At 50.0% G+C, this 23,661-nt stretch overlaps 1 protein-coding gene across 4 annotated transcripts in view; it reads right to left on the bottom strand.

Annotated features, from left to right (window-relative positions):
* CDH23 (cadherin related 23) overlaps positions 1-23,661 on the bottom strand; it is a 425,144-nt gene that overhangs the window by 137,265 nt on the left and 264,218 nt on the right. For 3 of the 4 annotated variants that reach the window (XM_038744221.1, XM_038744217.1, XM_038744218.1), the window contains exons 14-19: positions 17,877-17,941; positions 15,658-15,895; positions 11,512-11,617; positions 9,674-9,801; positions 5,041-5,113; positions 1,881-1,997 (exon numbers count right to left, since the gene is read on the bottom strand). In XM_038744221.1, coding sequence (XP_038600149.1) covers positions 1,881-1,997; positions 5,041-5,113; positions 9,674-9,801; positions 11,512-11,617; positions 15,658-15,895; positions 17,877-17,941 — 727 coding nt within the window. Of the gene's footprint in view, positions 1-1,880; positions 1,998-5,040; positions 5,151-9,673; positions 9,802-11,511; positions 11,618-15,657; positions 15,896-17,876; positions 17,942-23,661 lie in introns of those variants that run through there. The other variant, XM_038744220.1, reaches the window with a different exon arrangement.

Here is a 23,661-nt window from a genome sequence, read left to right as displayed (position 1 = left end):
CCTGCTTGCCAAATCCAATGGCTCATACTCTATCCTAATCCTCCTCGACCTCTCAGCTGCCTTTGACACTGTGGACCACCCCCTTCTCCTCAACACGCTATCCGACCTTGGCTTCACAGACTCCATCCTCTCCTGGTTCTCCTCTTATCTCTCCGGTGGTTCATTCTCAGTCTCTTTTGCAGGCTCCTCCTCCCCCTCCCATCCCCTTACTGTGGGGGTTCCCCACGGTTCAGTGCTTGGTCCCCTTCTGTTCTCGATCTACACTCACTCCCTTGGTGACCTCATTCGCTCCCACGGCTTCAACTATTATCTCTACACTGATGACACCCAGATCTACCTCTCTGCCCCTGCTCTCTCCCCCTCTCTCCAGGCTCGCATCTCCTCCTGCCTTCAGGACATCTCCATCTGGATGTCTGCCCGCCACCTAAAACTCAACATGTCCAAGACTGAACTCCTTGTCTTCCCTCCCAAACCCTGCCCTCTCCCTGACTTTCCCATCTCTGTTGACGGCACTACCATCCTTCCCATCTCACAAGCCTGCAACCTTGGTGTCATCCTCGACTCCGCTCTCTCATTCACCCCTCACGTCCAAGCCGTCACCAAAACCTGCCGGTCTCAGCTCCGCAACATTGCCAAGATCTGCCCTTTCCTCTCCATCCAAACCGCTACCCTGCTCGTTCAAGCTCTCATCCTATCCCGTCTGGACTACTGTATCAGCCTTCTCTCTGATCTCCCATCCTCATGTCTCTCCCCACTTCAATCCATACTTCATGCTGCTGCCTGGACTGTCTTTGTCCAGAAATGCTCTGGGCATGTTACTCCCCTCCTCAAAAATCTCCAGTGGCTACCAATCAATCTGCGCATCAGGCAGAAACTCCTCACCCTCGGCTTCAAGGCTCTCCATCACCTCATCCCCTCCTACCTCACCTCCCTTCTCTTCTTCTCCAGCCCAGCCCGCACCCTCCGCTCCTCTGCCGCTAATCTCCTCATCGTGCCTCTTTCTCGCCTGTCCCACCATCGAACCCCGGCCCACATCATCCCCTGGGCCTGGAATGCCCTCCCTCTGCCCATCCGCCAAGCTAGCTCTCTTCCTCCCTTCAAGGCCCTACTGAGAGCTCACCTCCTCCAGGAGGCCTTCCCAGACTGAGCCCCTTACTTCGTCTCCCCCTCATCCCCCTCTCCATCCCCCTCATCTTACCTCCTTCCCTTCCCCACAGCACCTGTATATATGTTTGTACATATTTATTATTCTATTTATTTATTTATTTTACTTGTACATATCTGTTCTATTCATTTTATTTTGTTAGTATGTTTGGTTTTGTTCTCTGTCTCCCCCTTATAGACTGTGAGCCCACGGACTGTATATGTTGCCAACTTGTACTTCCCAAGTGCTTAGTACAGTGCTCTGCACACAGTAAGCGCTCAATAAATACGATTGATTGATTGATTGATTGATCAATTGTCTCATTAGGCCAGCAGCCTGATTTCCCTCTCCCAGCTTGATTTTTTTCTCCTTCTTATCAGGTGAGTTAGTGTTTCTGGGCTTATTTTCTGGCTGATTTTTCCAGTGCCTCCAAAAGTGCTTTATTGGATGATCTTTGGATCTTTCTGGAGCCCCTCCAGCCCTGGCTTTTCCATCACAGGCCTGAAGTGCCCCCTCACCTTTGAGAAGATGACCTTGGTGGCCGCTGAGGTGGGGGGAGGGGGAAACTTGAGGACCTTGAGGGGAATGAGAAGAGGTGGAAGGGAGCTGACCCTGTAGAGCAGAGTGGAGGGAGAGGGCTGGGGGTTTGTGGGGGTCGGACAGCGGTTGGAAGAAAAGAGAGGGGAGAGGGGCAGGAGGTTGGAGGGAGGAAAAAGGTTGGAGAGAGAAGTAGTACCTGAGCGGGCGTTGATGCGAAACTGAGAGGAGCCTTCCAAGGAGTAGATGATGGATTCCTGGCCGTATTCTCTGGACCGGTCCAGATCTGTTGCATTTAGGAACAGCACCGTGGCCCCTTAGAAAAAAGAAAAGGGAAGAGTTATCTGTTCACTGTGCTGCCAGGCCAGTCTCAGGGTCTCTGGGAGAAGGGAATTCCACACCCCAGGAAGAGACAAGGCAGCTAAAGGAGCTACCACCCACTCTCACCCTCCGCTCCCCTACCTCAACCCTCCTCTCCCAGGAGTCCGGCACTCTATTCCCTTCCTCCACTCACGTCCCCTACTCCCCCTTACTCCTCTTACCCCCTCCCCAGACCACATTCCTCACATTTGTGTGACCAGAAGGAAGGGAAGAGAGAGAGAGTTGAAGCAGCCCTGTCTCCTCAGGATTGGGAAATGTAGGGCAGGAGGGCAGAGGTACGGGGAGGAAGGGGATAGTTTGGTTTTCCAAGGGCCGGGACATCACCAACGGGACACTGACTGGCAGGTAGCTTATGATAGCTCTGCTCCTCACATGCTCCTTGGGAGATCTGACCCTGATCAAATCCTTACCCAGAAAGAATTTAATTTAGATAGGGATTTAAGTAGTACAGGGAAGACTGATCTGGTGCAGAGCTGGGGCCAGTGGGAGCAGGGTGGGGTGGGGTGAGCTTTAACAGTGAGGCCTAATGGAAAGAGCAGGATCATCAGAGCACTTAGACTGAGTCCTATGTGGGACAGGGACCTGGTCCGACCTGATGATCTTGGATCTACCCTTGCACTTAGTACAGTGCTTGGCACAGAGTAAGCACTTCACAGATACCACCAGTATTATTATTCTTTTTATCTAAAAGTCAGGAAACCTTGGTTCTAGTGTCTGCTCTGCCACAGGCCTGCCATGTGACACTGGTAAGCCATGTAATCTCCCTGGGCCTCAGTTTCCTCACTTGTAAAATGAAGGGACTTATAATACCCCCATCTCCTTAGTTCCCACAGATATTGTGAGGCTAAAATGCTGATAAAATGACTTCTGTGATGGAAAAAGTACAAGAAAAATAAAAGCACTCTACAAATTCAAGATATTATTACCCAATTCATTTCTGCAGGTGCTGCTTGGGCAAGGGGATGGGGGAGAGGAGCAGCAGAAAACTGCTGTATTTCCGACTCTAGTATTTTGGTCCTCTAATTCCAGCCAGATGCTTGGGAACTGACATGCAGACCTGCCTTGCCTCTTGACCCCAGATGAGGGTGAGCCCAGGTTGGGCAGGATGGGCAGATGGTAGAAAAGTGGGCACTGGGGCTAGGCAACACTACTATCCTCCCTACTTCACAAGCCTGTAACCTTGGTGTTGTCCTTGACTCGTCTCTCTCATCCCACCCACCTTTTCAATCTGCCACCAAATCCTGTCGGTTCTACCTTCACAATTTTGCAAAAATTCCCCCTTTTCTCTCCATCCAAATGCTACCATGCTGATCCAAGCACTTATCCTATCCCATCTTGACTACTGCATTTGCCTCCTTGCTGACCTCCCAGCCTCCTGTCTCTCCTCACCCCAATCATACTTTACTCTGCTGTACGAATCATTTATCAACAAAAACATTCAATTCATGTCTCCACACTCCTCAAGAACCTCCAATAGCTGCTAATCCACCTCTGCATCAAACAGAAACTCCTTACCATTGGATTTGAAGCACTCAATCAGCTCGCCCCAGCCTACCTTACCTCACTAATCTCCCACTACAGCCCAGCTTGCACACTCCAACTCCTGTTGTGCCAGCTTATTCACTGTGCCCAGATCTTGTCTAGCTCACTGCTGACCTATTTCCCACATCTTCCATCTAGTCTGGAGCTCCTTCCTATCCACAAATGCCAGACTATTACTTTCTCCACCTGCAAATCATATAGCTTTATTCTATTTGTTCTGACGATTTTGACACCTGTCTACATATTTTGTTTTATTGTCTGTCTCCTCCTTCTATACTGTGAGCCCATTGTTGGGTAGGGGCAGTCTCTATATGTTGCCGATTTGTACTTTCCAAGAGCTTGGTACAGTGCTCTGCACACTGTAAGTGTTCAATAAATATGATTGAATGAATGAATGAATGAATCTCCTCCAAGAGGCCTTCCCTGATTAAGTCATCTTTCCTGGCTTGCTCTCCCTTCTGAGTTGTCTATGCACTTCAATCTGTGACCTTTAGACACTTAATATTCACCCCACCTCCAATCCCACTGCACTTGCACAGTGCACTTTAAATTATAAATAATAAATTACGTATTTATTCATATTAATGTCTGCTTCCACCTCTAGGCTGTAAGCTCATTAAGGGCAGGGAACGTGTCTGCTAATTCTGTTGTATTATACTCTCCCAAGAGCTTAGTACTATGTGCAGAGCACATAGTGCTCTCAATAAGTGCTAAGTGCTCAATAAATAAGATTGATAGATTGATAGTAGGGCATGAGCAGCTGAGCTACTCAACTCTCTTGGGCACCCAAGTTCCAAGGTGGAGGTGGCAACTGATATGAGTGCCATATTTCAAGGAAGCCTTGTAGGCTGGCTGAGCCCATTGGATACTCGGCCTTCGACTGTCACTAAGGGTTCCCCTTTCTGGAAAGAGTGGTGGGGCTAGCCCTGGGAGCCTCCTTGGAACTTTCTAGATGAACCGGCTCGGGCAGCATCATGCCAAGGCAGCCTGGTTGGAAGCCAGGTGGTGATACCCTGAGATGTCCAGTGATCTGCTCAGCTCTCCCTCTGCATACCACCCATGATTTTGGAGTTAAGTGACCCACAAGGCCCATAACACACTCCAGAGGCACCAGGTCCAAGAGGTCCACAGAGGATGATCACCTTCCGTGTTTCCAGATGTGGATGAAGCCCCCTTTCTGCCACACCTGGTGGGGAGGGCACCCATTCAGGATCTCAGACCTGACCCAAGAGTGTCCAAGCTGAAAAAAATCCCATATTAGGCCTCTATGCCCAATTAACTCTTTGAAGCCTGCCTCGCTCTCCCCAGCCCCATCTCACCCCTGTACTGCCGGGAAAAGGTGGTAGCCATGAGCCCATGGGCAGGATCCCCCTTGCCCTGTTGCCCAGTCCTCTCCTCCATCCCCCCTGACTCCCTCTTGCACTTAGTTTCCGCACCTGCCATGATGCTCTCCACCACCGTGATGACATAGGAGGGCTTGCTGAAGGTCGGTGGGTTGTCGTTTTCATCCTGCAGGAAAGCAGTGGGTTGGAAGACATCCTGAGATCTGGTGGGGGTGGGGAGAAGCAAGGAGCAGGGGCGGGGACGGGAATCAGAGGGGAAAGAGGGTGACCAGGAAGCCACTGTGGTGATAATAATAATAATGTTGGTATTTGTTAAGTGCTCACTATGTGCCAAGCCAATTGTCAGTAGGATTTATTGAGCACTGACTGTGTGCAGAGCACTGTACTAAGCACTTGGGAGAGTACCGTGGCTTAGTGGACAGAGCATGGGCTTTGGAGTCAGAGGTCATGGGTTTGAATCCTGCCTCTGCCACTTGTCAGCTGTGTGACTTTGGGTAAGTCACTTAGCTTCTCTGTGCCTCTGTTACCTCATCTGTAAAATGGGGACTAAATCTGTGAGCCCCACATGGGACAACCTGATAACCTGTATCTACCCCAGTGCTTTGCAAATACCATCATTATTAGTATTACATAACAGACACAGGAGGATACAGTAAGGGGGCGAGGAAAGTGAGGAAAGCGAGGAAAGTGAGGGAGCTCACTGTGGGCAGGGAATGTGTCTATCAACACTGCTGTATTGTACTTTTCCAAGCACAGTATTCTGCACATAGTAAACATTCAATAAATATCACTGATTGATGGATTGATGGCTTGAGAGTCTGACTGAGGCACTCAGTTACTCAACTGCTGACACTATGAGACCACTGGCTTCTCCCATCTTGACCCACCCCATCTTGACCCACCCCACAGGGTCCCAGGGAAAGGCTCCATTCCAGAAGACTTAGCATTCTGCTTGCTCTTAGAGGAGCAGCGTGGCTCAGTAGAAAGAGTCCGGGCTTGGGAGTCAGAGGTCATGGGTTCTAATCCCTACTCCGCCATTTGTCAGCTGTGTGACTTTGGGCAAGTGACTTCACTTCTCTGGGCCTCAGTTACCTCATCTGTAAAATGGGGATTAAGACTGTGAGCCCCACGTGGGACAACCTGATTACTGTTTTATCTCCCCCAGTGCTTAGAACAGTACTTGGCACATAGTAAGTGCTTAACAAATGCCATAATAATAATAATACTATTTGTTAAGCGCTTACTATGTGCGAAGCACTGTTCTCATCATCATCTTAGGGCTGTCTCTAACCCCCTCCCTCATACCCCCAACTCCCACAAAGGGTCAGGCTGTCTCTGACCACAGTAATGGCACCACTTTTCTCCAGGCTTGGGCAAAGAGAGACTAGAGGAACAGTTCATCATTCTCTCTTCCTTTAGAGAGTAAAGCCCCCTTGACCCTTCTGAAAAGCCTTCACCCTCGCACATGTGTGTATACCACCTACACATGCATACACATCCATACCCCTGCCTCACTGCACAAAACGGCTCCTAGAATGTCAGTGACAGAGAGCGAGGCAGAAACTTATTAGCAGTGATATTTCCCGGGATCCTGGCGCTGCACTTGCTATTAGTTCTAATTCAACGGCTGCCTCTACAAAAGCTTATTGTCCCCTAATGGGAAATCTACAAAGCGAGTTTGACTTCTTTATTAAAAACCAACAAGCAACGATGAAAAAAAATCACCTCAGCACTCTCTCTTTGTTCAGCTTCCCCTTTCCCCCTACTCTCCTTTTTCCGAAAGTGCCGCTGTGAAGCTACTTCATCATCTGATTTTTTTCAGTTGAGAGAAAATCCCCTTGGTGGAGAGAGCTGGGAAAGTGACAGCCACTTAAAAATCACCCGTGTACAAAATCAACCAGAAGCAGATGACCTTTTCAAGTGTGGTCTTTAGACACAAATGACTACACTGTCCAAAAAGACTACTGGGTTCCGCCAAGTCGCTGGCTGGTGGTCTGTTTGGTCCTCCCAGAGGGAGGTGGAACAGGAGGGAAGAGGGAGAGGCCACTGTCCGTTCAGTTTGGGGAGGGGGGCAGCAACCTGGTCTCCATGATCTGGAGTGGCAGGGACGGAAAGGGGTGATGACCCCTCATTTATCATGTCCCCCTGGCTCCTTGGCCACTTCCCTAGTTGGTGGCTCCTCCTCTAGCAGGTAGCCAGGGAAGGGGGAGTTTCTGCTGCTGCTGTCAATCTGCTGTCAGTATTGGTGAAAGTGAGATTTCTGGATTGTTTGCAGATTTTGATGATCGATGCCCTCCCTGTTGCCCAGGAAAACAGATAACGATTGTTGACTGAACTTCTGGGCTCTTTATCAGGCAGAAAAATAAAGGAAAGGAGCCTACCCTATCCTCAAAGTCACCTGCATCCAGGAATGGATCCTGCTTAGGGGTTGGTCTGTCTCCCCAATCCCTGGTCAGTGCTGCCTAGTCCCCTTCTTCTCCAGCTTTTACCGAGGCTGAAGCAGGGACTCCTGGCTCCTCTCTGCACTGCCCTGAGCCATGAGAGGGGAGTCAGTGTTTGCTGAGACCCAACCTCAAGAGATCCAACTCCACAGTACCTTGGGTTTCCAGTCAGCAGAAGAGAGGCTGTTGGCAAGCCAGTGTGGTTCGCTGTGGAAACCAGCGTGGATGGAAAGCAAAGATGCTTTGGGGCTTGAAATCTTCCCTGCACTCCTATGATATCCCGGTGTCTCTCCACTTGACAATCTGATCTAATTCCGCCACAGCTAATACTTCATTTTCTCCTCCTCCAAGAACGCAAACCACACACTCACACTCACACAAATATATACACACCTGCATGCACATGCCTGCAAGCCCACACACATGCAGGTGCACCCTCTGATCACAGACACACACACGCTCCAGCTCTGGGAAGAACCATGAGTCTTTCAGGGGGCACATTGAGGAGCTGGCACCACTTGAGCCAGATACAATCGAGTGGAAGGAATTGAACATGGGAAGATTTCTTAGGACATGGGGACAGATCCAGGAGCTGGTGGTCTCAGGTGTGACTAGTCCTGCTGGGTAGCTGGTAGGCATCTTTGGGTCTCAGCCCTGATAAATCATTAGAGAAGGGCAAGGAGAGTAGGCCAGTACTGCTTGGTTGAGGAGGAGGAGCACAACTGTGCTCCGGGAGCTTCCTGAGGTCCCTGTTCATTACTCCCTGCTGCCTTCAATGTGCTGGGTGGAACGGACAGCCAGGGACCAGAAGAAGTGAACTGGAAGTTATGTTTGGCACCTGTGTGACCTCACTGAGCCTCTTATTGGCCCGAGGGCAACAATGAGAATGCTCAGGATGAGAATCACTCCTGAGCATCCTGAGGGACAGGCTTTGGAGTCAGAGGTCATGGGTTCAAATCCTGGCTCCACCAATTGTCAGCTGTGTGACTTTGGGCAAGCCACTTAACTTCTCTGGGCCTCAGTTCCCTCATTTGTATAATGGGGATTAAGACTGTGAGCCCCCTGTGGGACAACCTGATCACCTTGTAACCTCCCCAGTGCTTAGAACAGTGCTTTACACATAGTAAGCGCTTAGTAAATTCCATTATTATTATTATTATTCTCTAGGTCCAGGGGATCTACAGCAATCAACAGACTGGAAAACAGCCCTTGGGATCCCGTGGCTCCCTGGGTGCCCCAGGACTGAGGCTGGGCTGAGGGCACAGGGCCTGCAGGGAACTTGGGGATTTAGGTGGAACAAACTGTTCTTGGGAGACAGGGAGCTGACTACAGCCACCCAGCATCTAATGCTATGCCCAGCCCCAGTGCCCAGTCCCCATTCCAGAAATGGATTTGGGGCAGGGTCAGGGGTGGGGGTATGAGTCCAGGCACTGGGTCTCTGCTGCTCACTTCACCCCTGACTTCCTGGAGAAGCCTTACTCTTCCCCTCCCTGGGCCTGTTTCTTTATTAGGAAATCAAAGCAGCGAGGCTTTTTGGGTTAGGGCACATGAGGAAATGCCAGTGCAGGGCTCAGAGCACCCTTCAAAACAGTGGCTCCACCTTGAGAGTCCTTCTTCCTCATCCTCAAGAGGCCAAGCCTTGGACTCTTTTCTGGATTGGCCTGGTCCTTGAGCAGCTCGGTTCTGGAGTGGCTCTGTTTCATATAGAGCCCACTCTAGAGCAGCCCCATTCTAGGGCTGCTATTTCCTGGACAGGCCAAGATAATAAACCCCAGGAGAGCCATGACCCCAATGAACTGAGGTGGCTTGGACAAAACAATTCCCCTTTAGTCTTTAATCTCAACACCTTCCTTTCACCTGAGCTGCTACAAAAAAAACAAAATGAACCAACTTTTAGCTCTGCTTTTTCTTGCTTCTTCAGCTGGCCCCTCTCTAGATCCCCATGCCTCCTGCCAAGGGCTACCAGTAGGCCAGTTTATGTCCAGGATCTAGTACAGTGCCTGGCACAAGGTAAGTGCTTAACAAATACCATTACTGTTATTATTATTATCCATGTTCTTGCAGCACTGAGGGCAAAGGGGATGGATCTAGGGATCTGGGCAACTTGCCTATGGACTCAACAGCTCCTGGTCTGGCTGAGAGCCAACTGGACTCCTGATCCAAAGCGGTAGTTGTGCAGACTAAGGGGAAGATTGGGGCTCTGACTGGGGACACTGAGGGGAAAGGGGTGATGGGGACCCAGGAAGTGAGATTGGGGTCAGGGGGCCAGGGGTCCTGGTACTTACAAACACCTCGATGGTGACGGGGACCGTGCTGTTAAGGGGCGGGATGCCAGCGTCCTTGGCCATGACTGTTAGGTACAGGAGCCCATTGGGAATCTGCTCGTAGTCCAGCGGGTGACTCACACTGATCACTGCAAAGGCAAGCGGCCCGGCAGGAACAAAACAACACTCTTATCCACTCATATCATGGGTTCAAATCCCGGCTCCATCAATTGTCAGCTGTGTGACTTTGGGCAAGTCACTTAATAATAATAATAATAATTATGATGATGGCATTTATTAAGCGCTTACTATGTGCAAAGCACTGTTCTAAGCACTGGGGAGGTTACAAGGTGATGAGGTTGTCCCATGGGGGGCTCACAATCTTCATCCCCATTTTACAGATGAGGTCACTGAGGCCCAGAGAAGTGAAGTGACTTGCCCAAAGTCACACAGCTGACAAATTGGCAGAGTCGGGATTTGAACCCATGACCTCTGACTCCAAAGCCCGGGCTCTTTCCACTGAGCCATGCTGCTTCTCGTGGACACTTAACTTCTCTGGGCCTCAGTTACCTCATCTGTAAAATGGGGATTAAGACTGTGGGACAACCTGATCACCTGGTAACCTCTCCAGTGCTTAGAACAGTGCTTTGCACATAGTGAGCACTTAATAAATGCCATCATTATTATCATTATTATCCACCAGGCCTGGACCCTGAGCCCTGGTTAACTCAGTCCCCTGAGTCTGAGGACTCTGATGGAGCAGACAGGGTAGGAGTCCAGGGTGCTGCCCAGTCTGTTCATGGGGCTGAGAGACCTCACCCACCTAAGGTCACCCAAATGGTCGAGAGTTGTCCCAGTAATGGAGGAGCAAGACCGCCAAATTCAGCCCCTTCCCTTCCTCCATCCTTCTCAGCAGCATGGCTCAGGGGAAAGAGCCCAGGCTTTGGAGTCAGAGGTCATGGGTTCAAATCCCAGCTCTGCCAATTGTCAGCTGTGTGACTTTGGGCATGTCACTTAACTTCTCTGGGCCTTAGATACCGCATCTGTAAAATGTGGATTTAGACTGTGAGCTCCCCATGGGACAACCTGATCACCTTGTAACCTCCCCAGTGCTTAGAACAGTGCTTCGCACATAGTAAGCACTTAATAAATTCCATTATTATTGTTAATAACTCTTGGATAAAAATAAACACAGATATTCAGAACACCAACCATCTGGCTGGTATTAAAATAGCAGGGCCTAGTGGAAAGAGCACGGGCCTTAGAGTCAGAGGACCTGCGTTTTACTCCCAGCTCTGCCACTTGTCTGCTGTGTGACCTTGGGCAAGTCACGTAACTTCCCTGGGCCTCAGTCCCCTCATCTGCAAAATGGAGATTCAATATATATTTCTCTCTTCTACTTAGACTTTGAGCCCCATGTGGGACCTGCTTATCTTGCATCTACCTCAGTGCTTAGTAAAGTGCTTGGCTCATAGTAAGCACTTAACAAATGCCACAGTTATTATTATTGCGTTTTCTTGAATGTATTAAGGACTGCAGGGGGATCAGGCCAGGATAGACCAAAAGGAATCTGGATGGATAAGGTCACTCCTCTCTGCCATCATGCAACTTCTGGAAAGACAGAAAGCTGGAATGGGTAGAGGGAAGGACCACCTGGATCTAAGGTGGGGCAATCCCCAACCTCACTTTCACCCTGCCTGCTAACCTGCAGGGCTGCTGGCTCGGCCACCTCTGCCGGCAGGAGGTCCAAGTCCTAAATCATGCTGTCCTCTATTCCTCTGCCCTGCCTCCTTTCACTGCCCCATCCCCTGGTGTTCCCTGGCCCAGCCCCTACCCGCCCACCCCTCCCCATCTCTCACCTCCATAGCCCTCGTAGACGTTAATGTTGAAGTAGCTGCCGAAAGCGGAGGCATTCACGATGCTGTATGTAATCTGGTTGTTGGGTGGGGAGTCTTCATCAGTGGCCTGGGAAGAGACAGGAAGGATGTTTATGGGCTTGAGGGAATACAGAGGCTGTGGCTGAGAGCCTGGGAAGTCCTTCAAGCCCTGCTCTGGGAGAGGAACAGGGAAGGGCTGGAGCCACTGGATGGAACCTCTTGTTGTTCAGGCCATGGGAGAACTTTCCCGGACCAGCCTCAGCTGGGTCAGGCACATCTCACTATTCTAGGCTTAGTAATTGTGCCATTTGTTAAGTGCTTTCTATATGCCAAGCCCTGGGTTAAGCACCAGGGTAGATTCAAGAGAATCAGATCAGACATAGTCCCTGGGCTTCTTGGCAGCCACTGTATAAGGCAGGAAGGACCCTTGTAACTCTCTTAGGTCACAGTCTTAGCAACTTTACATATATGCTCAGTTGGCTGGCTAACAGTGAGCAGTAGGAAGCCCCTTCTCAGAGCCCTCAGGATAGCTTTGGCTCTGAGCAACAGGTGTTAGGACATTTGGGAGAAGGAGTGCTAGCTCAATGAGATAAATCCTGCCACCAGTGCTGGAGATGCCCCTGGGAGGCTCCCATCATTGGGAGTTGCTGTCAGAGCTGATCCTTATCCTGTCAGCCCAGCAGTGTGGCCGGTGGGTTGGGGGAGGGGAGGGCCAGTCCAGGTGGCTAAGGACAGAGGAATTGCTGCATTTCAGCAGCAGCCTGCCTCCCAAGTCCACTCCTGAGCAAATACCCATTTCCCATGGGTCTTGGCCAACTTGAAGGAAGGTGAGCGGGAGTTAGCTCAAGAGAGTGAAAGGACAGAAACAGAGACCGCAACATCCCAGTCTGGTCCATCACCACCTACCAACTCCTAGAGTCATTTCCCCCAGTACCCCAGGTCTTTCCCCTTCCTCTCAGGCCATTTCCAGCAAGGCAGGGAGCACCAGGGCATTGTGGGGGATTTTCTGTCTCTGTGAAAGTGCCTGGTTCCTTGCAGCTGGACTTTCTTCAGGCCTCTGATCTGGGCTGATTGGCATGGATGCAGTAAACAAGCAAGACTGCACACAACAAAGGCACTCGTCTGGAGACCATGTATGTGGAGAGGGATACAAGGTAAGGGGAAGGAGGGAGTTGTGGAGAAAGAGGCCATGAAAGGCCAAGTTGCAGAGAGAACATCCATGACTTTTTAAGTCAGTGAGAGAGGACATTGAAGTTTGGAGAGTAATTTTTGAAGCCTCGGCTTCCCCGATGAAGCCTAAGGGCATGTGTTGAAACCAAATGAAGGAAACTCATCATACCCACCTGTGGGTGATAAAAGCATCAAATCTGGTTCCCCAGGAAGTTATGCAGCCTAAAGTATCAACGGGTTCCATATAGATGGGCTGGGTTACCAGAGGAAAAGTAAGGGGTGTGAAATGGTCCATCCTCAACCTTGAGGGTGGAGGTCCAGGAGGAAAATCCATGAATCACCTGGTCCTCCAAGTGTCCTGTTCCTGCTGCTAGGCACAAAGTCCTGAGCTGGAGGGCCCATTGGTGTGAGTCAGGAGGGTGTGGAGGAGGACCCAGTGATTTTGTAAGTCTGCTACGGCAGAAAGCCACTGCTCCCTCAATCAGGAAGGCACTTGCCTCCCATAGCCCAAACCGCTTTGAGTAGCTGAGGGCCAATGACCCCTGGGGACTCCTAACCAGAGGCCCTTCTGAGACAAAGAATGGAGCGGTTTCACCCACCAATCTTGTAAGTTTTTTGTAGGTGGGGAATGTGTCTGTTTATTGTTACATTGAGCTTTCCCAAGTGCTTAGTACAGTGTTCTGCACACAGTGTGCGTTCAATAAGCATGACTGACTGACTTCCTCCTCCTGTTCCTTTTCCTCCTCCTGTTCCTTTTCCTCCTCCTCCTCCTTCTTCTACTATTATTCCTCTTCCTTCCCCTACTCCTTTCAGTCCTTCTCTTCCTCCTCTCCCCTCTCCCAGCTCTCCTCCTGTTGCTGTCTATCACTCCCCTTGTTGGAACCCATTAGTCTCCTTCAAATCCTGCCGCCAGTGCTGGAGATGTCCCCAGGAGGCCACCATCACCGGGAGTTGCTGTCAGAGCTGATCCTTACCATGGCAGCCCAGTGGAATGACTAGTGGTTCGAGGAGGGGAGGGCCGGACTAGGTGGCCAAGGACAGAGGAATTGCTGCATTTCTGCAGCAGCCTGTTTCCCAAGTCTACTCCTGAACAAATACTCGTTTCCCATGGGCCCTGGCCAACTTGACGGAGGGTGAGCCAGAGTTAGCTCAAGAGGGTGAAAGGACAGAAACAGAGACCGCAACACAGCAATCTGGCCACGTTATGCTACGAAAACACCTCCTCTTTCTGATCTCCCCTCGGCTCTCTCTGCATGGCTGCTCTAAACCTGCACTTTGGGGTTGTTTCTTGTTTATCCAGGGACACCTGTGGTTTGAGCCACATTGGTGATGCCTGCACAGTGAGCTGGAAATAGAGATGGGTGCCAAAAGCCATACCCCCGGCCCATCCTGAGGTGCAGGATGTGGCCACCAGCAAAGGTAGTGGCTGTGTCTCATGGACCAGAGTCACATGATTCTGTCCCTGTCCAGAAGCTCTGTTAGGTCCATTGGGAACCCAGATGGGCAGTCGGCCTGGTTCAGGGTGGATCTGGTCTGTGATGGATTCTGCACACAGTAAGCGCTCAATAAATATGATTGATGATTCAGTGGGCTCTCCTTTGGAAAGATGCACTATGGTCACTTCTCTCACCCACCTTGTCTACCTTGGGTCCCGGGAAGTGAGCACTTTTGGAAATGGTCCCAGTCATCCCTGGAAGAACAGGCACTCCTGTCCTTGGCTTTGAATTCCTTGAGGCCAGAGGGCACAGTACAACCACGATGATCAAGTTCTCTCTGGGATTCAGTGCCACAGCTTTTAGGAAGATCAGATCAAGCCTAAAACCATTACTGGTTCAGACCCACAGTTCATCCAGCTCTGTGTTCTCTTTCCAACAGGGGTACTAGGACACTAACAGGAGCCGTGTTACTGGTTGTTCTGCAGCCCACTCATCCTCATGGTAAGGGTTGGACAACCCAACATCCCTCACCTTCCCCTTTACATTCTTAACTTTCCCTTTAGAAACCCCAAACGGACCGCTCACCCTGAGATTAATCCAAACCCTTCTTGGCACTGTTGACATTTTCTGCTGCACAGCTTCTGGGTTTAAGGTTTTTAAAAGGCAAAATAAAAGGGTGTGGGTTTCTGGGCTGACTGGTGGTGGAGGAGAAGGCAGGGAGAAGAAAGGAACAGGAAGAGATAAGGAGGTGGAAGACAAGATCAGGAGGGGCAAACTAAGGCCCCTTTGTCTTGAGAGCTTTGCCAGTATCAGTCCACTTAACTTCTTCTGTAAGCCACAGAGCTTGATTGGCTTATAGAAGGTGGGCCAGACTACTGTATATAGCCGAGATTGTCACCCACCCCAGAGGGTTTGGATGGACAGACGGGTATTGTGGCAAACAAAGAGGTCAGATCAAAGGGAGTCAGGGGTAATAAGGGACCTAGCAAAAAGCACTGGCAGCAAGATTAGGTGACAAGAGGGGGTCCCTGCTCAATTTCTCAGGGACTGAGGCATTTAGGAGTGATTTCCTTTCATCACCAGTATCCAGAGCTGTTGCTCTGTTGCTGCTGCTGTCCTCTGTTCCAGGGAATGTGGGCTTTGCTTCTAATGTGCTCTTCCAAACACTTAGTACATTCATCCTTTGGTATTGGTCAGGGGGTAGGGGGCCGGTTAAAGGCATGAATGCCCTCCAAGCCTGTTGGCAAAAGTTAACTCAACAATTCACATCCAAAAGGGATTTCCAGGGGAGTGGGATGGTCAGTCTGCCACTGGAAAGTTGGGGCTGTGATCCTTGAGAAGGCAGATATGGCTGGGGATGGAGGCGGGGTCTGCCACTGCCCCCTTGGCCATGAGAATGAATCCAGCCAATTGGGGTAAAGCAGAAGCATGAAGAACAAGCCAAGAAACTACTCATTCCATGCTCTTCACTCAGTAGGCACTCAGTCAATAGCACCAAGTGATTGATTGCCGGTCTCCTTACCCTGAGCCGCACCAGCTGAGTGATTGAGGGCTCGTTCTCCCGCAGGGCTCCCAGATAGGAGTCCTTCTGGAAGGTGGGCACATTGTCGTTGACATCCAGCACGTTGACCCGGACCCGACCGGTGGTCTCCTCACCTCCCCCGTCCCTGGCGATCACTGTCAGAGTGTAACGCTGGGTTGCCTCGAAGTCCAGCCGGGCAATCAGGATGATGACTCCTGTGTCCTTGTCCAGAGAAAACCTGTCCCCAGGAAAGATGGAGAGGTGGACCTCTCAGTTAAAAGGGCCTTGAAGGTTAGTTTGGGATTTAACAGCCCCTGCTCCTTTTTTATTGGCCCAGGCACTCCTCTAAGGGGATTTACTGGTAGTAAAATGAACAAAATCAGCATCTTTTTCCAGTTGCCTGATGCCACTTGTTACTCTACGTGGGTGAGAGTGAGGAGATTTTAGGCTTCTCCACGGCTGAGTTAAAGTTCCCCGCCCACCCAAGAGACTGGGTATTGGGAGGCTGGAAAACACAATACTAATACGAATAATAACTACAGTATTTGTTCAGTGCTTACTATGTGCCAAGCACTTTTCTAAGCACTGGGATAGATACAAGGCAATCAGGTTGTCCCACCTGGGGCTCACAGTCTTAAAATCCCCATTTTACAGATGAGGAAACTGAGGCACAGAGAAGTGAAGTGACTTGCCCAAGGTTACACAGCAGACAAGGGGTGGAGCCAGGATTAGAACTCATGTGCTCTGACTCACTAATCCATTCTCTTGCCCACTAAGCCACACTGCTTCCAACCATGGAAGGCTAGAGTGGCCAGGTAGAGGGAATCCTAAGCTAGGGGCAAAGACTTCTGGGTTCTCCAACCACCTGTCCCAGGTGACTGTGGCCAACTCCTTCCCTGATCAGAGTGGAGGGAAGTACACAAACAGCAAGGTTCCTATATCCTGTCTGCCTCAGCAGAGCAGCCATACCCTCACAGCTCTACCAACCTCTCAACTTCCCCACCCCAACCCCACTAGACAGCTGCCCAGTTCTTCTCCTCCAAATTTGTCTGTTGTCCTGGAGGAACTCTCAGACCCACTGGGAGCTGCTAATGTTCATAGGAGAGGCTGCTGCTGCTGGCCACATCAGTGTCAGCAGTTGCCATTTGTGGTTGCCACAGGACCAGGACCTCAGACCTAGCCTGTTACTAGATTTAGACATGGGAAGCAGGAAGCAAGTAAGCTTCAGGGTAGCACTGAGGGGTAGAGGCAGAGATGTGGGGAAGGGAAGGTCCAGGATTCAAGTAGCCGAGGAAAGCAGAGTGGCCTAGTGGGAAGAGCACAGGCGTGGGAGGCAGAGGAACTGGGTTCTAATCCTGATTACACCACTTGCCAGCTGTGTGACCTTGGGCAAATCACTTACCTTCTCTTGGCCTCAGTTTCCTTACAGGTCAACTGGAGATTAAATACCCATTTTCCCTCCTCTTTAGACTATGAGCCCCATGTGGAACTGGACTGTTCCTGACCTGATTAACTTGTATCTGCCCTAGAACAGTTCTTGGCACACAGTAAATGCTTCACTATTGCCTTAAAAAAATAAATCTGAGATTCTCAGGCAGAGAGAGTCCCTGGCCAGGTTGGGAGGTGATCCCGGTTGGTGAGGCAGAGGGGTCAAGGAAGTTGAATTGGAAAGCCAATGAAAAGTTTGTTCCATTTCTAGAATGAATCCTCCCAGAACCGTCTCTGATATTCAAATGGAGTGGGAGGAAGAAAGGGTCATGTTCACAAAAAACAACGTATTTATGAAAGCACCTGTTTCTCTAACTAATGTCATGTTATTCATTCTCATAGGGTTTTGTTAATTAAAGGGTCTGCCAGGATGACACACCAAACACGATTAAAAACATGTTTAAAAGCAAAAAAACATAATATTTACATAGTGGGAAATTATGTACAAATCTCATCCATTTGACAGTCAGTATTCATTGGCTTTTCGAGGGCCCCTCCCCATTTTCTTCCCTCTAAGTAAGTAGCAATCTTCAATTCCACAATTAAGTGCTCTTTTCTAGGTAGTCAACTACTGACTAATTTATTATTCCTGTCACACCTGCCCTGGGAGGTAACTGGGCAGCAGGAGTTGTTAAACACATCTGCCTCCCTTTCTGGAAACTGAGGACCAGATAGGAGGGGGAGAATGGGGTGAAGAGAAGGTAGGGCTTGGAAACTCTGATTGTGCTCACCTGTCTGGATCATCACTAAAGAAGTAGTTGACCTTCCCATAGCTTCCCACGTCATTGTCTGTGGCCTTTGAAATGAGAAAAAGAGGTCATCATCAGCATCATCAACAACGACAGTGATGAACACAGAACACTGTACCCAGTGCCTTTTGTAGGCAGAGCACTGTACTAGGTTCTTGGGGAAACAGTCAATATTTGTGGTCTTTGTTAAGCCCTTACTATGTGCCAAGCATTGTGTCAATCAATGTCCCTATTCCTCATTAGGCTCACAGTCTAAGTAGGATGGAGAACAGGTACTGAATCCCCATTTTACAGATGAGGAAATTAAGGTGCAGGGAAGTTAACCTATTTGTCCAAGGTCACACAGGAAGCCAGTAGCAGAGCCAGGATTCGAATCCAGGTCCTCTGACTCCTACGTCTGTGTTCTTTCCAGTAGTCCATGCTGCTTCTCAAAAGAAATATAATATGTAATCTCTGACCTTGAAACCCTAACAATCTAAAAGGGAATTCATAGGCCTGAATTGATAAAAAAAAGTTTAAAGAGCCTGGGAGTAGATAACAAAATGGATAAATAAACCAGCAACAAGAGCCAACTGGGATTGAGGTTGCTGGATCTGATTGGCTGCCCTGTTCTGGGCATGGGCAGGGCCAACACAGTACCTGGAAAACCAATTGCTGCATCTCCTCCTGACTGATTTGCCCCTTTCTTTGATTTGAGGAAAAAGGGCATTGTCAAGAACAGTAGGAAGGCTACCTGAAAGCTGGCAGATTTGGGAAGAAATCCATTGGAGTGGCCCATAGATTATGGAGCAGGACATTGGTGTGCAAATCCCATTCTGAGGGGCGTGGTCCTTCCAGAATCTGGGAGCTTTTCCTGAGGGATGTGTGTGTGTGTGTGTGTGTGTGTGCGCGCGCGCACACACACACGCACGTGTGCACGCGCGTATGCAGGAAAAGAGGCCGGGTAAGGGGGGCAGAGGAAAGGGGAGTTGGGGGTGCTCCTGGCTGTATCTTTACTCTGCCCATTTTCTTCCAACGGCTGAATGGAACCTATATAGGTGCACGTTCCTAGACACATTGGATGCATCTTTCCTGGAAAACCAGAAACTGCAGCAAGGACAGGGTTTGCTAACTCCACCAGGCTGATCCCTTCACCCATCCTGGTCTTCCCAACCCCAAACATCAATTTCCATCCTTCTGCCTGGCTCAGAGCACTGTAAAAGGTAATTGGGAACATAAGATAGAAGTAGAAGACACACAGCTCCCGTCTTCCAGAAATCTACAATCAAATGGACCAAACAGAAAAGCTCTTTGAGGCTGAAGGCAGGTCTCATTGGTGGCAAGGGTCACCTTCTTTGGCAAGAGAAAGATAACTGCAAAATGTAAAGGAAGGGGAGCTATAGCAGGATGGGAAGGGAAAGGGAGGAACGAAGGTGGGAGAGAAGGAAAAGTATGGAGAAGAAAGGAAGAAAAGAGAAGAGAGAAAGAGAGAAGAGAAAGACAGGAAAAGAGAAACAGAGAGAAGAGAACAGCAGAAGAGAGAGTGAGAGAAAGAGAGCAGAGAAGAGGGAGGAGAAAGGCCTCAAGCTTTTGACATTGTTCAGTACAGATGCTGCCTAGGCCCTGGGGTTGGCCTGGGGAAGTTAAGAGAATTGTTGGGCACATGGTGCTGCATCTTCCTGGAGAAAGGCACCTGGTACATAGCAGAGGAAGACTTGGAGGGTTTTAAAGCCCTTCCTGTAGTAAATACACAAAATACTAATGGCCAAAGAAAGAAAGAAAATTTCAAATGAAAGGAAAAGATTACCCCCACCACTACACATCTCGTGTGAGCAAGCCTCAGGGTTACACCGCCAACACACATATACTCATATGCACACAAAGCCACACACACACTACCCCCATACACCTCTCACCCACATTCACACACATACCTGCTGTCCTACCTTGTCAACACACACATACACACAACGCCCATTGTCTGTGACATCCACTGGGTGATAGGGGAGCTGGTAAATGCTGCAGAATCCTCAGGTTGGACTTAGCTTATGAGGGGTTTGTCCCCAAAATCTGATTTATGACCATTCTGGTTCCCCAGTGGAGGCAGGGGGGCTGGAAGCGTTGGTTGCAGGGAAGAGCTAGGATGGGGGACAATCTTCCAATATCATTCTGCAGCCTATAGAGAGATATAGGAGGGTGTACATGGAGAGAAAGGGCCCTAATGAAAGAAGAGGGGGCAGGGAGATGGGTATTCCAGGCTCCACAGGCGATGCTCTCCCTCCTTGGCCTGGGAGTTGGAGACTCCTGAGAAGACTCTGCAGTGGATGTTGTTCCTGGAAGTCTACTGCCTCAAGAAAGGGGCTCAATGGGTGTCAGTGACCAGGTCTGTCCTACCTGTTTCAGAGATCCCTGGGATGCCCAGAGAAGCAGTGTGGCTCAGTGGAAAAAGCACGGGCTTGGGAGTCAGAGGTCATGGGTTCTAAGCCCGGCTCCCCCACATGTCTGCTGTGTTACCTTGGGCAAGTCACTTCACTTCTCTGAGCCTCAGTTACCTCATCTGTAAAATGGAGATTAAGACTGTGAGCCCCTAGTGGGACAACGTGATCACCTTGTAGCCTCCCCAGAGCTTAGAACAGTACTTCGCACATAGTAAGTGTTTAACAAATGCCATTATTATTATTATTATTATTATTATTATGCAGAGTTCCATTAGCCTTGCTCAGCCTTGGCATTTGTCTGCCGATAGTCAGTGGGTTCTGTAGCTCAATGGGGGTCTACCACTTCGTGGGGACGATGGGGCTGGTTACCTGAGTTGCACCTTGGATGACCTGGGCATTACTTGGAGAAGGCCTGGCTGATCCTTGCCACCTCTGAGGAGCCCCCTTCTGCCACCACCCTACTCTGTCCCATCCCCTGGACTGGCATGCAGCTCCTTGCCGAGCCAGCTGGGAACATCCTTGGCCCTCAGCTCCAGCTCAGGGCAACGACAATGCTCTGGAATTGCCCAGCCTCTTCATGGTGGCTGAGGCCAACTGCTTCAATGCACCCAATGTCTCATGGAAATGACAAGACACTTTCTGACACCTTGATCTCACTTATCCTCACAGACCCCAGGAAGCAAGGGAGAGGCAGGTATTAGTGTCCCCACTTTATAGATGAGGAAGCTGAGGGTCAGAGGGGTTGTGCCTGGCCTATATGACAGAGCAGACCAGTAAAAGAGTTGGCACTAAGAAGCCTAAAAACTTCTAATGTAGCTTCCCAGTGCAGACAAATGCCAAGATCTGCTTAAGTGAAGGTATGCTTCCTCCCCTCGTGCACCTCCCTTTTGGGGAATGCCCCTCCTTGTCTAGGGGGCAAGGGCTGGCTACCAAATCCATGCTGGAAACAGCTGCTCCTTGTTTGGGACCTCCATTTTCCCAACTCAGAAAGAGAGAGGAGAATGATTCCCATCTCTACTCCACTTGACCAGAGCTTTTGGGAAAATGAGTGAGACCAGATCAGACCCAGGATCTTTTCTGCATTCACCTTTGGCAGTGAGTGCTCCTGGTAGATGAATGGGGACTACCCACCCCCATTTTCCAGACAGATAAACAGAGGCCTTGAAGACCACCTGGTGGGTTATTGGCTGGGCCAGGAGTCAACCTCCAGCTGTCCCCTCCCCATCTGGCATCTTGGATGCCTTTGCAGTTCCCCCCTGCACCTGAAACACCAAGGAACACACCCACAAAAAGTAAATGTCTCCTTTGACAGGATTTGGCCCATGGCTCGGGCCCAGCCAGGCGAAGAATGGGGAGCAGATTACAATGCAGTTACTTTGACCCATAAAAGGACTGTGTATGTAAAATTCTTGCGGGGCTCCCTGCCTGTCTAGTGGCTTGCTGCTCTCAGTGTCCCAATGGGAACACGCTGGGCAGGGATGAGAAGTGCAAGTGCTGCCATGTAAACCACCAGCACTAGAATCATTTCAACTCTGTTCTACTGGACTCTCCCCAGTGCGTAGAATAATAATGATAATAATAATAATAATAATAGCAAGTATTAAGCACTTACTACGTGCAAAGCACTGTTCTAAGCACTGGGGAGGTTACAAGGTGATCAGGTTGTTCCACAGAGGGCTCACAGTCTTCACCCCCATTTTACAGATGAGGGAATTGAGGCCCAGAGAAGTGAAGTGACTTGCCCAAAGTCACACAGCTGACAAGTGGCAGAGGTGGGATCTGAACCCATGACCTCTGACTCCAAAGCCTGTGCTCTTTCCACTGAGCCACGCTGCTTCTCTAGAACAGTGCACAGCACACATAGGCAGGCTCTCAGGAGGACTACAACAGAGGCAGCAGCATGTTACCTTGGGGGTGGGGGCCATTAGTCCCTGCTCCAAATGTCCAAACTGACAGGATGCCTCCAGGTGAGAGAGGGTCACTACTGTCCCAAGCTGAGCAATGCCATTGATATTCGGGCTGCCAATCAGTAGGGGAAGTGGGAGTTGGAAGCTCTTAGAGTTGCGGAGGTGTTATTTAATAACAACACTACTTCTACTTAATGAGCATTGCTGAAACAAGCTTCTCTGAGGACTTTCCAGGCATTTATCTTGTTAATTAGTCACTGCATCTACCCAAGCGTCCTCCTCTAAAAACCTCACTGTCTTGCTCTACTGAGGAGAAGGAGGAAAAGGAAGAGAAGGAAAAGGAGAAAATAGAGTCCCAGTGGGCTTGAGCTGCCCCAGTGTATACCCTATCATTGGCCCAGGGCCTGCTCAGTCTCCTGTCCTTTCCTGGGAGCAGTGAGAGAGTGGAGCTACTGAACTCCCTGTGATACTCAACCCTCATTACATTACACTTTGACTGTGTAATACTGGTCCTGGACATCCGGCCCTGACTTGGCCTTCTGGGAGATTGCCCAGCTCCCTGAGACAACTAGTCCAACTCTGCTACCAATACATCATCAGCTTCAATTTGCCAACAAGGGGTTGGCGGATCCTCAATTCCAAATCCCTCAACATTTTTACAAGGATAGAAGACATGTCTGGGCTTTCCCTGGCCTTGATCAGAGCACCTTTCTCTCTTCCATCAAATCGCTCCCAGCCCATCGCCCCCTACACTTGTCTCCCTTGATTTTGATTTCACAAGGAGGATTTGCCAGTCCCTTTGGCTTTTCTCCTTCTCCTGCTTCGTTACCACTTCATAACTCCCTAGCAAGTCTGGCAGGGGCTCTTCAGGCCAGAAAAAGGTGGTGCAATCCATCCCCCCACATTGGCTGGTCTGGAGAATCTCAGAGCGTCCATGGTTTCAGCCCGGCTGTTGACCCTTGCCCTAACCCTTGCCCTACATAACAGCAGTTGGCTGAAGGGCCCAGACAAGCATCTGTACCTATCAACAGGAAGTCGCCAACTCGGAGTTCCCAGAAGCAAACCCAAAGGGGACTGAACAGAAAGAAAGATTTTATTAAATTTACTGTGGCCAAACTGCCTTATTTCCTCTAGGCTTGCACAAATCAGATATGATTTCTTCCCGATGGGAAGCTTCCTCTGGGCCTGCGTGCCTTCACCAGTTGTGGATGACTACCACTGTTAGGTGAATGGGGCTACCTGCCCCCATTTTGCAGATGGAGAAATTTAAGCCCCAAAGACTCTCCAGTGAGTCAGAAGCAGACCAGGAATGTATTCCCAACTATCCCTTTGCCTGGGCCAAGTTACCTTCACAGGAAGCCATGCCAATCATCAGTCTCTACATCTGCCCTCTCCTGCCCATTCCTATCTGTACTCCTGCTCACTCCTGCCTGCCCTTGCCCA

This window comes from Tachyglossus aculeatus, chromosome 3 (assembly GCF_015852505.1).
Source record: "Tachyglossus aculeatus isolate mTacAcu1 chromosome 3, mTacAcu1.pri, whole genome shotgun sequence".
Lineage (NCBI taxonomy): Eukaryota > Metazoa > Chordata > Mammalia > Monotremata > Tachyglossidae > Tachyglossus > Tachyglossus aculeatus.
Note: the sequence above shows the minus strand (reverse complement) of the source record. Positions and strands in the feature narration are given on the sequence as shown.